The 15,476-nt window shown below is 48.5% G+C and overlaps 1 protein-coding gene across 1 annotated transcript in view; it reads right to left on the bottom strand.

Annotated features, from left to right (window-relative positions):
* The window catches only part of Cda (cytidine deaminase), a 31,254-nt gene that overhangs the window by 4,169 nt on the left and 11,609 nt on the right, over positions 1 to 15,476 (bottom strand). The window contains exons 2-3 of the mRNA XM_034503218.2: positions 11,761 to 11,872; positions 2,883 to 2,940 (exon numbers count right to left, since the gene is read on the bottom strand). Of these exons, the coding sequence (XP_034359109.1) occupies positions 2,883 to 2,940; positions 11,761 to 11,872 (170 nt within the window). The remainder of the gene's footprint in view (positions 1 to 2,882; positions 2,941 to 11,760; positions 11,873 to 15,476) is intronic.

Here is a 15,476-nt window from a genome sequence, read left to right as displayed (position 1 = left end):
ATGCTCTGCCTTTCCTGGGCAACTGTGTTTGAAACACACATCCTGGCACAGACAATTAAAAAATCAATCTCTTTTTTAAAAAAAGTCAGTGCTCCAGAGCTAAGCTTCCTTCTGCAACGACAGATGACAGCCAACACCTGCTGCCCCCTACAGGTCCCCCTCTGTACCTCCAAGAAGGAATCCTTGTCTCTTTCAGGACACTCAACACCCTATGTTGGCATTATCTCCCCCTGGAGGTGGTGGCTGTCATTACACTCCTTTCACTATTGGAGAAACAACTGTGGTGGTTTGAAAGTGATGGAATTCTTGGTCCCTAGTTGGTCAGCCTGTTTGGGGAGGCTTTGGGAGTGTGGGCTTGCTGGAGGAGGGGCTGCTGGAAGCAGGCTGCAAGGTTTCAAAATCCTTGGTTTCCATTGCACTCACTGTTTCCTGCTCACTATTCCAGATGTGAGTTTTCGGCTTCCAGCTCTGGCCAGCACGTCTCTCATCTGCCGTCCCTGCATTATGGACCCCAGCCCCCCTGGAACCATTAGCCCCAAATAAACTGCTTTGGTCATGGTGTCGCATCACAGTAGTAGGAAAGTAACCAGTACATCAGCAGAGATGAGAATGTCTCCGGAACTTTCTCCTACACCCTATCTGGGTCCTCTGGGGTTCACTGTCTTATCTATGACATGTTTTAATAATAGAAACCCTCTTCTATCCAGCAGCGAGGTGGGTAGGTGAGGAGTTAAGTCAGTGATAGAGATGAAGTCAACAGGCCCAGCTTCTTCCTGGCAGGCATGGTGAGATCCACAGATCCTGGCACCTAGTAGGTTCACAGAGGCTGTGACATCGTGACTGATGTGTGGGTTGCCAGCCAAGGCTGGTCCACAGCCTCCTATTCTTCTGTGTGTCTGTCTGAATCACTGAGCTGCCACCAGAGACTATCAATCTTTGAGATTTTTTAGAATTAAGGTTCCAAGGGAGGACATTTTCGTGCTTGTTAAGCTGTGCCTGAGGGTGAGGGCATGAGGCTGGTGTAGGCAGGTTTAGGTGCCAGGTCCCTGGTTCCAGGGCTCATAGCTCACTGTTCACATTTGGTTTTCTGCCTCCTTCTCCCCTGCAGCTTTGTAATTTGCTCTCTCTCCTTATCCAGCATCTAATCTGTTTGGGAAAAAAGTGGCTATAAACAAAGCTCCCCTCCCCAGACTTTCCTGCACACTTGGTCCAGGGTATACACACTGGACACATAGCCAGTGAGGGAGTCTGGAGTCAGCCTTGGTTGTCATTGAGCTCAGGGGCTGCTCAGTCTCCTTTAATACTTCTGGAGATAAGAATAATGGCAGCTACTTCTCTCCTGGGCTCCTGTGGGGCTGGTGGAGCTGCCAGGTTCTGAGTATTCACTGAGCAAGCTGCAGCTCAAGGCCATGCTTGGGACTCTCCGGGCGTGTGGCTTTCATTCTGGGAGACCACAGAGGCCACGAGCTTCTTTGGCATCCTCCTCCTGACATCCCCTGATGCCCATGTTAACATCAAAAGCTCTGGGCTGGGCATGGCGACAGGCAGGAAAAAGTCTAAGTTCAATGCCAGCCAGACCGCCCACCACCCAAACCCACCCTTTCATTTTCACAGTTAACAAAGCCTCTCATTGGTACATGATATAAAGTTTGCCGGGGCCAGCAAGATGGCTCAGCAGGGAAGGGTGCTTGCTGCCAAACCTGATCATCTGAATTGGATCCCTGTAGCCAATGCAGTAGAAGATAATGGACTCTCAAAAAGTTGTGTGGTACCCACTTACACACACACACACACGCATGTGCGCACATTCACAGTTAAAAATAACAAATAATAACACCTGCTTCATATCTTTCTTGGCTTCCCCTTTATATATTCTCTCTCTCTCTCTCTCTCTCTCTCTCCCTCTCTCTCATTTGTTGATTTTGTTATTTTTGTTTGTTTTGAGGCAGAATCTCCCTGTATAGCCTCTGCTGTCCTGGAACTTGCTACAGACCTGAAGCTGGCCTCAAACTTGCAGGAAACCTCCCACCAACTCCTGAGTTCTGTGATTACAGGGGTATGCCACCATGCCTGGCTTCTCTCGACTTTCCAAAAGCAGTAGTAAAATACACATTACGTAAGACTTGTCATTTTTGTCATTTCTAAGTGCGTAACTCAGTTCCCTTTAATCTGGAATAAGTTCTCTGTTCTCTGGCTGGTATGACCATGTGACCCGGCTCCAGCCTCTGCCTGGGATCCTATATCTCACCACTCCTCTATCTGTCCACTGCCCTTTGTCCTTCTGCTGCTCACACAGCAAACATCTAGGCCAGTGTGAAGCTCGCTGGTCCTTCTATCTAGAACACTCTGTCTTGTTGCTTTTCATAATTTATATTACTACTGGAATGTCACCTTCAAAGAGAGCCACCTTGAGCAGAAGCTGGAGAAGCTGAAAAGAGCCAACTAGGAAGTATTTCGGGTTTTCCAGATTGGGTGGTCTTCCTGTGACTGCTCAGCCCTGCTGCCACAAGGCAGGGGTGTTGTACTGTCAACCAGCAGGGACTGGGAGTAGCTGTGGCCCCCATCAGACTTATCTACAATCAAGAGACATGCTGAGATTGGCCTGTGGGCTGGGGTTTATCATTCTCAGCCCCCCTGCTGCCCCTCTGTCCCCTGAATTCTCTTCCTGGATTTTCTCACAGCTGCTTGAAGCTCAGTGAGGGCAAGCCTGGCCTCACCGTCCCCAGAGTGGCTCAGTGTCTGACATTAACTTTTTCCAGTGACTCACATGAACTCAGAAAGGTTCTGGGACTCAGACAGCAGCAGATGGAGCTCAAACAGAAACTGTCCACACTGGCAGAGACCTCAGGGATGCTTTCAGGAAGGAACCTCTCAGGACTTACCTCTCTCATGACTTGTCGGCAGGCTCCACAGGGGGAGATGAACTCTTCTTGCAAGTCACTGTGGGAAATAAAGATTCAACTGAGAGCAGTCTGCCCCTAGGCTCTTGGCCGGTGGCTGAAATCCACAAGCTGAGTCCCCATCCTTTTACAAATCAGGTCACATTCCATCAGACAGTTTCTGATTCCCAGCATCATTGTGTCCTAGAGGCTGGGAAGGTGACTTGGCTTGGCGGCTGGCCTGGCCGCACTTCCGAAATCAAAGCCACAGGGGTAGTAACACTCTGTCATCAGTGAGCTCATAAATGTTTAAGGGGCACTTAGCTGTCTGTCACCCACGCTCCAGGAGACAGGGGTGAAGGAGAACGTGCCTCTGGCCTTCATAGGACGGCTGGGCCCAGGAGGCATGACACAAAACTAGATGATTTATTATTTAAATAAAAGGCCATAAGAATGCATGGTAAAAGAGTAATAAGCCAGCCACTGGAGTGAGACAATGTCTCACACAGAAGATCTGGTCCCTACAAGAACAGAGTCATGCATTCCCATTTAGTGAAAAACTACCGGACCAGGCATTTACTTAACAAGTAGGGAATCAGGATAGCTGTTTTATTGGTGAGGTCATAGGGTTGGTGAGATAAATAACAGAATGGCTTTCCTGAAGTCCTAGGGGTGTTTTGTGTTTTAGACACATAAATATGGGAGAGGGGATGGGGAGATGGCTCCATGGTTAAGAGCACTTTCTGCTCTTCCAGAAGAACTGAGCTTACAGTGGCTTACAAACATCTGTAACTCCGGCTCTAGCAGAGCTGAAGCTGTAGAGTGAAAAATTAAAAAGGCCATTTTATGAAATATGTGTAGATTTTTCCCCTTACAGAACGCGGAACTGAAAATAAGATTTCAGGCCTTCACATTCCAGGTGAAGGACACTTGCTGGATTTACATTCCCCAAGCCTCTCCCAAGGCAGGAAGACATTCCTGATTACAGATAAAGATGCTGCCACCTAGGTGGGGCTATAACCCTATAGCCAGAAAAAGTAAAGACAGTAATCTGAAATGGCAGGATAGGGCACAATGGCATGGTAAAAACCACATTTTTGAGAAGAATGCAGGGCAATTTCCACATGACACTAATCATTTAGAGTGAGCACCTCTGAATTGTTCCACTGTTTTCATGTTTTGTATCTTTGACAACCCCTCACACCCCTTCCCACTCCCCTGGTTTGTGGTTTTTCCCTTTAAAACCCTCCAAGGACTGGCCGAGGAGGTCGGACCTTGACTCCAGCTCGAGTACCTGGTCAGACTGCTGGCTGCCAGCTCTTTCCCTAATAAACCTCTGCTGATTGCATCCAGGTATGGTTTCTTGTGATCTTTGGGTGGCCGCAATGTCCTGAGGCTTGAGGAAGGGTCTCCCGAGTTTGGAGCTCTTCAAAGCCTTCTGCCCTCCTTGGACACACACAGAGACAACACACACACACACACACACACACACACACACACACACACACACAGACACACACCACGTATATAAAAATGTTAGTAAAAAAGGAAGGAAGGAAGGAGAATGGAAGAAAAAGAAAGAAGGCCTGGAAGGCTCTGGGATGGAAGATTAACCATGTATGTGTATCAAAGAGAAGAATGGGCTGCCGGCATCTGAGGGAAACAGAGTAAGCAAGACACAGTTTCAGCCAGGTCCCCTTCAAGAATTCAGGCACCTTTGTGCAGTTGTCCGACTCAGGCAGAGAGGACAAAGGATGATGTCCAGAGAACACAGATTTGACTGTAAGGGTCTTGGTTGCTTGCTGCCACAATCCCTACCCTTCTGGGCCCGCAGCCTGGGGACACTGCTCTGGAAGAGCATGGGATTTTGGCCAACTTCCTGTTTTGCTTACTGTGTGGCTCTGAGTCACCCAGGATTACTCCTTTGTCCGTTACACGTGGTTCACACTGTCATTTACTTGGCGGGATTTCAACAAAACGACATAGCACGTCCCAAGGGTGTATAAACTTTATTTTTGAGACAAAGTCTCATGTAGCTCAGGCTGGCCTCCATCTTGCCAGGTAGCTGAGGATAACTTTGACCTCGTGAGCCTCCGGGCTTCCATCTCCTGAGTTCCTGTATTACAAGCAAGCACCACCATGCCTGGTTTTAGGCAGTGCTGAGGACGGAAGCCAGAGCTTCATGAATGCTCGGCAGGCATTCTTCCAGCTGAGCTAAATCCCAGCCCCAGGGATAAGTCTCAGAGTGCTACAGTGTTACTGCCTGGACTGATTTCTGCACACTTTCCATGTGTGACCACTGCCATATCTTTTTTTTTTTTTTTTTGGTTTTTTCGAGACAGGGTTTCTCTGTGTAGTCCTGGCTGTCCTGGAACTCACTCTGTAGACCAGGGTGGCCTTGAACTCAGAAATCCACCTGCCTCTGCCTCCCAAGTGCTGGGATTAAAGGCGTGTGCCACCACCGCCCAGCCACTGCCATATCTTAATACTTTATCCCACACTGTTTTATTATATGCTGTGTGCTCTATGCCATCTACAATTAATATTTCTATGCACTAACAGCCGCTGTTATGCCCTGTACAGTGTGCCTAGTGTGCCGAGCTCCCTGCAAAGCATTCTGCAGATGTTGGGTCATTTCAGATGACTAATATTTATTGAGTACTTACTACATACCTGGCACTAGGAACTGCCATGGGTGCTGGCAATACTACAATGAACATGGCACACAAATTCACCATAATCAGGCCTTTGTAGACTAGAGAGAGGAAGGGGCCAAGTAACCAGCCAGCAGTGGACTAAGTGGAGGCAGTTGGTGACAGGCGAGAGCGGCCAGGGGCTGTTTCTTAGATGCCGTGATAACTGACTTATATCCTAAGGTCTAATCAAAGAATGTTTCTGTTTTACTTTTTTTTTCCCCCCTTCAAGACAGGCTTTTTCTGTGTAGCTTTGGCTTTCCTGGAACTCACTATGTAGAGCAGGGTGGCCTCGAACTCACAGAGACCCACTTGCCTCTGCCTCCTGAGTGCTGAGATTAAAAGCATGTTCCACTGTGCCTGGCAAACCAAAAACTGTTTTTGCTCCACAAAAAAGGTGGGGGTTTCCCTGAGAAGGTTTCCTGCTTCATAAGAAAACCCATGGGAGCATGAGGGAATGGGGGGTGGGGCCCTCTGCAGGATACTCTGTGAATCAAGTACACCATGCAGTTTCTGGGTGACTAGTGTTACAAGCTTAGCCTGTCTTATGCTTCGTTTCTTTCTACCTGTGTTGATCCAGGGCCTGCCCTAAGCCAGGCAGGCATGGAAAAGGCGCAGCAGAGGTCTCCCAGAGAGCCGCTGCCTTCAGAGTCCTCACCACCTGGCAGAAGAACATCACAGCATAGAAATACAGTAACAAAAGCAAACTGTGGGGCCGGACTCCGAAGTGCCACCAAAGGAACTCAGTTTCCTTTCCACAGCCGGTGAGACCCTGTTTGATTTGTCCCTACCATTTTCCTTCTTGGATATGGTGACCTGAGTCAGGAGTCACCAGAGGACCAATCCCACATCCAACCAGGAATTCAGCCTTAGTTTCAACCATCCAAAGTTCTAAATCCTGCTAAATAGCTCACTTTCTGCCCTGCAGTACCAAATGTTAAACCGAGGCTCTGCAGAGGAGCCAGCCAATCAGCTCATGTAATCCCCCAACATCCCAAAAGACATGAACCTGTGTGCAAGCTCTTACTACACGTTAGAGATCATGAAAGAAACAATTTACTCAGGGTCACAGAGCCAATCGGGGCAGAAGCAGGATTTGAACTCAGAACCCACAAACTCTGCTTTTGCTTTTCTTGTGGCTTGCAGAAGAATGATAATGGCACAAACTGTGGTTCTCCTTGGTGACACACTGTGTGCTAGGGAGTTCACAGAAGTCAATTCATGTGGCCGACAGCCCAATCTTGTTCCTCTCATGAATTTTCCAGCTTACAAAGCCAGGCTGAGGGCTGGATTGTAGCTGGACAGAGAGACTGCTTGACCATAATGCACAGAGGCCAGGGGTTTGACCCACAGCACCACCCGAAGTGGATAGCACAGACCTGCAGTTCCAGCACTCAAGAGGTGAAGGCAGGAGGAACAGAGTTTCAGGGTCACAGCCTTGGTTACAAAGTAAGTTCTAGGCCAGCCTGGCTTACATGAGACCTAGTAAAAAAAAATAACAATAATAAAATAGCTAGACTTAGACACTTCTAAGCACCTTAGGTGGACAGTAGGATAAGCCCCAGTGACCCTGGGGCTGGGACTTTTACCTGTCACTTAACATACCTGGCAAGAGTGGGCAATAATCATCAGACAAGTTGGTTGCATCTCTCCCATGCTTCCCTGATTCTCCTCCCCAGGCTACTTTTTTCCCTGGAGATCAAGGGTTTCGTGTGGTTTGTGCAGACCCTGGCCACACACTGAGGTCACGCTTAGCTTGGTTAGCTAGGAACCCACTGACTCTGAGGACAGAGGCTAGGAGTCCAGTGGGGCCCCAGAATCTCACCTGGCTCTGCCAATGCCTACAGCATCTCCATCCTTTGTGATCCCAGAGAGGGGACTGGACTGCTTGGCCCTGGTCTGTGCCAATAAGAGCTGGCTGGCCTACCTTGTCTAAATCCAAGCTCTCTGTTTATAAGTCATTAGTGTGATAATGACTGTATTGCTGGCCGGGGGATACGCTTATGGGCTAAAAATCCAGAGTAGGCCAGTTGGGTGCTAGAAACTGCAGGCTTTTGTGTAAGGAAGTCTGATGGTCATGTTTAGAGGCAGGTGATGGGCAAGAAAAATCGCCTTCCATTGGACCAATGCTGACGGAGCTGGCAGGCTACCGAACCAATCTGCTGGCTTTGACCTCTCTTCCCCCAGAACATCATAACTTTCTTGGATCAGCTTTGAAATTGAGTTATTTCTCCCTCTTTCTTCGTAAGTGCAATGCACATTCTGCTTGGTGCTCGTTTGCACAAAATGTTCCCAGCCCAGCCTCATTTATTCTCTGAAAACCTAAGGGAACCAGGACAGCCCTTGGCTCCAGAGAAAGCCTCAAACTGCAGCCTCGCTTCCCAAGGATACACCTGGCTCCGGTCACTCCAACATGGCCCTCAGATATTCAGAACCCCTTGAGGGCCAGTCTGAGGCAAAAAAACACAGGGTCTTGGAAAAGCTACAAGGTCCCTTTCTGTTGTACAGACTATGTCAGGCTTTCTGTAAGCCTTTGCCTTTCTACCAGGCTGCAACTCCACTCTCAGGAAGAAATGATCTTCTAGTGTTTGTGTCCCACACTGCCAAAGCCCAATGCTTGGTTAGCTGGCTCTGCTGGCTGGGTTCAGTGTCCTCTGTCCGTTTCCTTAACCAGTAATCTGCCAAGATTATTTCTCTCCCAGCCAATACAAAAGGTGTACCCAAATGCAACTCACCACAAAAGCATAAAATTGCTGGGGTCTGAACTAGTAAAGTGTCCATTCACACAGGCTTCGGTCTTGAAGCTACACAGTCTAGGTTCAGCGCCAACAAGACCCCACCACACTCCGGTTGGAGGAAGCCCACAGGAGCTAGAGAGACCACATCTGAGGTACTAGAGAGCATTGACTAGTTCAGCCAGATCCTAGCAGGAGTTGGGTTAGCTTGAACCATAGTCACTGCTTGGTGTCACTGGGTCACTGCATCAGTGCTGGAGGCCGACTTTTAGCAGAAAGCGGCTATCAGCTTTGCAGCCATCTTGAGCCATATACCCTGACATGTGACTTGGATTACAATAGCCTATAACAGCTGAGCACACTCCGATAATCTTAGTTTAGATACCTTGGGTGTGTGAGATTAAAGGTGTGTGAGATTAAAGGTGTGTAACTTAAGAGTATGACTTAGAAGTGTAGAGATCAGATTTAGAGACAAGACTTAAGGGCATGATTAAAGGTGTAACTTAGAGGCGTGGCTTAGAAGTGAGACATATAAAAGGCAGAGGCAGACATCAGACATTAGGGAGACACAGAGGAGAGAACCAGACACAGCAGAGAGAAGACAGGTAGCAGGCACTTGGAAGAGAACTTGGAAGAAGTAACTAAGGACTAAGCACTAGGAACTCAAGACTTAGGACTTAGACTGAAGAATAAACGGGACTGAATTACACTCTGTCTGGTCTCCATTCTTCAAGTCCGTCCTCACTCTCGCTCTTGCTGAACCCCGACCCGTGGACCGGAGCGGCAGCTTGGGCCGGGATACAGTGGCAGCCCAAACGTGGGTCAGCCCGGGCCTCAACATTTTGCTCGGGCCGAGACATTTTTTGGCCGCCCCAACGTGGGGCTAGTGTGGACCCCAACACATCAGCTTGCTTTTGAACCCTGATTTTGGCACCTGTATCTGGATTTTGGCTTCTAAAGTTAACAAAGCTCAGCAGCTGGTTCTGGGCCCACTTAAGAAGAGCAGGCAACAGTGTCTGCCCCTGGCACAGCACTGCACGGTGGACTGTGCCCTAAACCATGACTCAGAGACCAGGGTTTCTTCTCAGCTTTATCTACAACTAACTTCCAGGGAAGTTCCTTAACTTCTCAGGCCTCAAGGTTTCTTTGTTTTTGTTTGTCTATAAAAGTGGGGGTGGTGGCAAGGGGGTCTGTACCAAATGACTCTCAGGTCCTCTAGCTATGAGTTTCTGTGTGACAACTTTCTTTTGTACCTCCGGGGGTTTGTGTTCTACTTGGTGTTATTGAGAAAGAAACAAACCTACTGTGCCAGGTAAACCCTGGGTTTACCTGCCTCTACCCTGAGGGTGAAGTTTGAGGCAGACAGAAAGACAGGGAAAACTAGAGGCCCATGAAAAGGGATGGGAGGGGCTCACTTAGGAGACTGGGGGAAGCGTTTCAGCAGCTGAGAATGAAGAACACCAATAATTAGCTCCTAGTGGTGCAGACTTTTAATCCTAAGGGAGGCAGAGGCAGGTGGATAGCTGTGAGTTTGAGGCCAGCCTGGTCTACATAGTGAGTTTCGTAGCTGTGTAGACTGCCAGCAATACAGAGTAAGACCTTGTCTCAAAAAAACAAAAACAAAACAAAAAAACAACAGAAAGGAAGGAAGGAAGGAAGGAAAGAAGGAAGGAGAAAGAAACCAGCTGAACCACGAGATCTCAAAGCTTCCAAATCCCTCAGACAGTCACATTGGGATGACAAAGAGTCTATTTCCTTTGAGAAGCCCACGCCCAAGCTTTTGGGTGTGTCTCATCCTTCTCCTGGGCATCTGTCTTTCTGTTAAACTTTGTGCTTAAAGTCTACGTTTAAAACACCTTTTCAAGAGACTGGGAGACATGGCTCAGTGGTCAAAAACACTTGTTGGTGTAGCTAGTGGACCCAGGTTTGATTTCCAGTACCCACATGCGGGGTCACAGCTGTCTGTAACTCCAGTCCCACGGATCTCCTCTTCTGACCTCAGGCACTGTGAATGCCTCTGGTGCACAGACATATATGACAAGCATGCAAAACACCTATACACATAAAATAAGTCAAAGGAGTATTTTGAATGCCTTTTGATACATTCCAATTCTGCTTCATGGTGGTTTTGTCTTAAAATGCTTTTCCCCAACAAAGCCAAGAATTTGCCTTTATCTCTTTACCTATATGGGGGCTCTGGAGGCTCCTAACAGATTACAGAGACTCCTCAGTTTCTGAGCTGTCTCCAGTTCCCTGCCACTGATCAAATCCATTTTTTCTTTTTAAGATTTATTTATTTATTTTATATGAGTACACTGTTGCTTCCTTCAGACACAGCAGAAGAGGGCAGTGCATCCCATTACAGATGGTTGTGAGCCACCATGTGGTAGCTGGGACTTGAACTCAGGATCTCTAGAAGAGCAGTCAGTGCTCTTAACCACTGAGCCATCTTTCCAGCCCTCCATTTATTTTTTAATGATTGCTACTTTTCCTTATGTGTGGGTGGGAGTGAGGAATATGTATGTGCTTTTGTGTGTGTGTGCGTGTGTGCATGCGCTCACGTGTGCATGCAGGTATGTATGCTTGCATGTGTGAGGACCACAGGTGAACTTCAGGCATTTTCCTCAGTCACTCTCTGACCTATATACATTTTCAGTCGTTTTATTTTATGTGTAGGAGTATTTTGCCTACATGTATGTCTGTGTACCATGTGCACGTCTGATGCCTGCAGAGACCAAAAGCGGGTGTTAGATGCTGTGGAACTGGAGTTACAGACTGTGAACCGCCATGTCAATGCTGGGACTCGACCTCAGGTTCTCAGGAAGAGCAGCCAGAACTCTTAAGCGCTGAGCCATCTCTCCAGCCCACACCTTCTGTTTTTGAAAGGTGTTCTCTCACTGAACCTGGAGTATGCTCTTTGGACGAGGCTGGCTGGGCAGCCAGCTCCGAGGATCTGCCTCTCAACACTGCCAGCGTGCTGGAATCTTAGGGAACAAACCTCCATGATTGTCTTTTGCCTAGTTTGCTCAGGGTCAGAACTCAAGTGCTCTGCCCACTGAGCCACACTGCTCCAGTTCCCTCAAAAACAGTTGCTCTTTTTGAGACAAGGTCTCACTATTTAGCCCAGGCAGACCTTGAATTTCTGATCCTTTGTCTTCTGAGTGCTGAGATTATGGGAGTGTGAAACTATGTCCGGTTTTATGCAAGGCTGGGGATCAAACCCAGTGTCTTTGCATAGTGTAGGCAAGCACTCTACCAACTGAGCCATGTCCACACCCTCAGACGTGTATTTCTTATCCCTGGCCCTGTGTCTGCCAGGAAGAACATGTATAGTAGTCATGTGTCTGGTGAAGGAAAGAATGAGGTGTGTGTGTGTGTGTGTGTGTGTGTGTGTGTGTGTGACGTTAGCTGGAGGAATGAGGAATTCTGCTGTAACTGGCCCATCCCACTCACCTGGAGATGGCAATGGCCCTGAAATCCTTGTACCCTTCGGAGATGGCTTTCTGGATGGCAGTCCGCTCGGCACACACCCCCAGTGGGTAGCAGGCGTTTTCAATGTTGCACCCTGAGGGGAGAGAAGAGATCAGCGGTATGGACAGCAGAACCATTTCTGATGAGGATGTTGTAAGGGGTTCCGTGTGCCTCTTTTATATATCTTGACTAATGATAGAGACATCTGGGAAGAGGAAACTTCACTTGAGAATATGTGAGTGTGTGTGTGTGCGTGTGTGTGTGATTTTCTTGTCTGTGGGGCCATTTTCTTGACTGATGACTGATATGGAAGAGCCTAAGCTCCTCGTGGGTGGTGCCACCTCTGAGTTGTGGGTCCTGAGTACTTTAAGAAAGCAGGCTGAGTAAGACATGAGGAGCAAGCAAACCTGTAAGCAGCATCCCTCCATGGTGTCTTCTCCAATTCCTGCCTCCAGGATCCTGCCTTGGGTTCCTGCTCTGACAGACTCTGATGTGAAACTATGGGCAACGCGGGCCCTTTCCTTCCCACGTTGCTTTAGGCTATGCTTTATCACAGTGATGGACCCCTAAGGAGAACACTCCCACAACCCAGGCCAGGGAGGGGCCCATTGCTATGAACAAAGTCATAGCAATTCTGGACACATTGCGAAAGGACAGGGCAATGTGTCCAGAAGCACGGGAGGGCACTGGGGCCCACTGTGGAGTGGATTTTCCAAGAATGCTCAGGTCTTTGTTTCCCTAATGCTTCATCCTGGTTCCTAAACCTGGAAGCAGAAGATATTGTAACTGGGCGGGGGAGCAGCCTCATCATCCCTAGGTCCAGGACTGGGTGAAGGGAGAAGCTGAAGCCGGATAAGAGAACAGAGAGCTGGCTGTGGCACAGTGCTTGCCTGGTGTGAGGATGCAGAATGCTTGCCCGGTGCTGCAGAGGGAAAGACCACACAGAAGCAGCCTCAAGTCTGTATCTGAAGGAAGGAAATGATGGAGAGGGGCCTTCACTGCCGTCTGAAAGTTTTTAGTCTTCTACGTTTTATTTATTTGTATTTTATGTGTATGGACATTTTACCTACGTGTATGTACGAACAACTGCATGTGTGCCTGGTGCCAACAGCGGCTAGAAGGGAGTGCTGGATCTCCTGGAACTGGAGCTACAGATGGTTGTGAATCACCACATGAGTGCATGAGTGCTGGGAACTGAACCAGGGTCTCCTATGAGAGCAGCCAGTGCTCTTGACCTCTGAGCCATCCCTCCAGGGGTCCAACACTCTTAGCAAATGTGTCACCAATGATGACAGGACCAAGGAAGAGGTTCCTAGATAGCTAAGCTGGAGACTCCATCAGATAACAGAAAAGGAATATGCCAGGAACGGAAACCTCTCACTTTCCATCTTAGGGTTCATGAGCTGCCATGGTTGGTGACTACGTGTTCCCTCATTTTAGCTAGTGGGAGATTCTGTTATTCTCACCATCTATAACCCCACACTGTATGGTGTGAGGATGGATGGGAAGTGGGGGTGGAGAAGTATTCAGTTCACAGACCACTGAATCAGCAGAGCTATATCTGGACCAGAGGAGAAGGGAGCCGTGGGGCAGTGGGACTCTGCCCTCGGAGGCTTCCCCTAGCCAGGTGGTAGGTGGATGCTTTGTGTATGGGAAGTGGAATGTGCACAGGTCCTTATAGGGGGCCTGGTGACAGAGGCTGCAAATTGCTTCCCACTTGAGTTTAGCTGGACACCAGATGTTTCCAGCGTCCCTTGCAGCATTCTGTAGTACTACAGTTTTGTTGGCTTGTGCTTGTGAGACATGTGTATGCCTGTGTGCACTTGGGGAGGCCAAAGGAGAATAAAGAATGTTTGCTGGGTCATTCTCTGCTTTATTCCCTTGGGAGAGTGAACCCAGGGCTAGACCAACAGCCAGCAAGCTCCAAGGAGCCCCTCATCTCCCCAACAGCACTGGGATTACAAGCAAATGTGATGTGTCCAGCTTTGTACGTGTATGGCTACTTGGGATTTGAACTCAGGACCTTGTGCCGTCTTCCTAGCCCATCGATGCAGTTTAAACCAATGAGCGTGAATGGAAGCAATAAGTACAATGAACAGCTTACAGCCACAGTTCTAGAAACTCACTGCTTGCCCTCCATATCCTCTTTGCCTTCCTAGGGCCTGAGATGTGACTTTTTTGTTTCATTGAGACAGGTCTCATGAGGTAGCCCCTAGCTGCCCTGGACCTTGCTATGTAAACCAAGCTGGCCTCAGACTCACAGAGATCTACCCTTAAAAGATGTGTCCCGAACGACACATTGTGCCAGTTTGAACCTGTGTATGAGGGCACCACTCTGGGGATGGTGGGACACCTGGACAGGGTTTTTATCTCCAGCCTTGTGGACCAGAGCAGGGCAGCCCCATAGGCCTGGACCGCAGCCTGACTCCTGGTCTGCCAGAGAAGAGAGAGTTAGGCAGCCATCTTCCTGAAGTGACTGAGTCATCTGTCATGTCAGCTCAGTTCTTGTCTGTCACACTCCCTGTGTCCAAGTCTGAGCGTTCATAGTGATTCTGTGGTATTTTGTCCCTTAAGTGAGTGCGTATTGGATCTGGAAAGTATAAGAGAAGTCACGGGCCGGGCGGTGGTGGCGCACGCCTTTAATCCCAGCACTTGGGAGGCAGAGGCAGGTGGATTTCTGAGTTCAAGGCCAGCCTGAACTACAGAGTGAGTTCCAGGACAGCCAGGGCTACACAGAGAAACCCTGTCTCAAAAAACAAACAAACAAACAAACAAAAACAAAAACAAAAACAAAAAAAAAAAAAAAAAAAAAGAGAAGTCACGGAACATACGGCTGATGCCAGAGTTGGCATGTCCTCTTGGAGTTTCCTGTCCCTTCATGATCTGTATTAGCATACTGGGAGTGAATGCATTTATTGTGTTGCTTACAGCTTTTGAGACCACGCAGATCCATGGTCCAGAACTGACGGCTGTCACTAGACCGTTGGCAGGATGCCATAGCCATATGTCAGCTGGGAGGAGGGCCAGCATGTTTCACGGCCAGGCTAGGACTGGCCCTGCACTGTTAAATGGTGACAGGTTCCTACGTCAAGAGGAAGAGCTGGTGTGTACAGTGGGCACCACTGTAAAATGCAGTGGGCACCAACTGCTCTGACGTTATGTTTCTTCTTTTTTTATTTTGTTACTGTGTCTGAGCAAGTTTGTATATGTGCATGTATGTATGTGTATCCATGTGCACACATGTTTAGAGGCTGGTGTTGGAGTCTTCCTTGATCACTTCCTGCCTTATTTAATCTGGAACTATGCATACACATGTGTGGGGTGTCTGTGCACATGTGAATGCAGTTGCTGTGGAGGTCAGAACAAGGCGTTTGGTCCCCGGTGAGCTGGAGCTATAGGTGGCTGTGAACCTCCTGACATGGAAGCTGGAGACCAAAGTCAGGTCCTCTCTAACAGCAGCCAGTGCTCTTAACTGCTGAGCCATCTCTCCAGCCTTGACCTTTATTGACTGATTGATTATTGTTATTTTAAAAAACGGTTTACTTACTATTTTATGTATATGAGTACACTGTCACTGTCTTCACACACACCAGAAGAGGGCATCATCGGATCCCATTACAGATGGTTGTGAGCCACCATGTGGTTGCTGGGAATTGAACTCAGGACTCTGGAAGAGCAGTCAGTGCTCTTAACCACTG

Source organism: Arvicanthis niloticus, chromosome 5 (assembly GCF_011762505.2).
Source record: "Arvicanthis niloticus isolate mArvNil1 chromosome 5, mArvNil1.pat.X, whole genome shotgun sequence".
Taxonomy (NCBI): Eukaryota; Metazoa; Chordata; class Mammalia; order Rodentia; family Muridae; genus Arvicanthis; species Arvicanthis niloticus.
This window is presented reverse-complemented; position numbering and strand designations above follow the sequence as displayed.